Consider the following 1,353-nt stretch of genomic DNA (forward strand, 5'->3'; position numbering starts at 1 on the left):
TGTCGCAGGATACCCTCTAGGTGACAGTTTTTGATTACTTTTTGATAAATAATTCGTTCTTATTGCGAAATAGGAGCACTATTTATCAATCTGTATTAAAAGACGTGAGGAAATTCTGTCTTTTAAAGACAAAATACCCAAAAAGAAGTTTGTAAAAAAATGAATCCGCCTCAACAATATAGAACTTATCTACAACAAATGATTTATTATCTCTAGATCTAACACGTTAATGGCAAAGGTATCTCTGAGCAAAACCACAAATGAAGGAACGCTTTCTTGGAAAATTGCCCTCCACAACCATGTTCTTTCCTTTTGTAAGGGTCGGTGAATAGAATTGTGCCACTGATGCGATTTTATGGGCCTAGTTGAGACTTTCACATCACTTCACACATATATGTTGGAGAACGGGGGGGGCGCTTTGATATACACGGTGGCTCATTTAAAAATTTTCTTCCAGGGATCAAAGGCCAAGGTCCGTAGCGCCTGAGGGAGTTTACAATAATGTTCCTTTTATGCATTCTGCGACACTGCAGCTGGGCAATATTGCGCGATTGAGGACAATCTCCGGAGAAGTTTGGGAAGGTAACTAGAAGACAAATTACCCGCCAAACATGGTTCGATAGGGGTTGATTGTTTGCAGGTGTTTTTCGGACATTTTCTCCTGAATTCGAGGCTGTATTGGAGGCGGTCGTAAAACTAGAGAATCCAGACACGCCAGATGAGCGCCCATTGGCCGAGACCCAGAAGGAGTCTTTGATTTTTAAAATGCTCGATGTTTTAACGATATCGTTCAGGGACGTCGACATGGATTACGCGACGAAAGACAGTTTTCAGGTAAATTCAGCTCTCAGTCTCAGTAAACGGATTAAGGCCAGTTTACACGCTCAAGCCATCTGAACGATTTGGCTTGCGCAAGCCAGTTCTGTGCAGATGTGCTGAACGATTTGGCTTGCGCAAGCCAGATCTGTGCAGATGAACGGAACGAAAATCTGGCGTTTACACGTTCAGTTCGTTTTACACCCAAACGTGCATTGTTGCCAAGATGGAACATTTGGACGAGGAGTTCATTCTTGCAACGGCTGCAGTGTGTGTAACCAAAAAAAAGATGAGCTTAAAAACTAAAATGAAATGGTGTAAACCATGGTTGTTGAACAGGAATTTATTGTCTCATACTAATTTACCCAATCACAAATCTGCTGTTTCTCATAAGCCATCGTTTTGCACAGAATATGAGATAGGGCTTCACACAAATTTAATTTAATTTAACACTGAAGTGTGAGCACTTGTGTCTAAAGACAGACTAAAATTTTAGCAGAAAGTAGGTAAAATCTTGGGCATCGGTATATCCCAATT

At 40.9% G+C, this 1,353-nt stretch overlaps 1 protein-coding gene across 1 annotated transcript in view; it reads left to right on the top strand.

Moving 5' to 3' along the window:
* Positions 1-834, top strand: part of LOC125504191 (ataxin-2 homolog) — a gene marked incomplete at its 3' end in the record, with an annotated part of 13,492 nt that extends 12,658 nt beyond the window's left edge. Inside the window, 2 exon segments of the mRNA XM_048665804.1 lie at positions 458-582; positions 641-834. Coding sequence (XP_048521761.1) covers positions 458-582; positions 641-834 — 319 coding nt within the window.
* Between the last annotated feature and the right edge of the window lie 519 nt (positions 835-1,353).

This window comes from Dendroctonus ponderosae, unplaced genomic scaffold, assembly GCF_020466585.1.
Source record: "Dendroctonus ponderosae isolate FM_Combo_2020 unplaced genomic scaffold, Dpon_F_20191213v2 Dpon_F_20191213_4, whole genome shotgun sequence".
Lineage (NCBI taxonomy): Eukaryota > Metazoa > Arthropoda > Insecta > Coleoptera > Curculionidae > Dendroctonus > Dendroctonus ponderosae.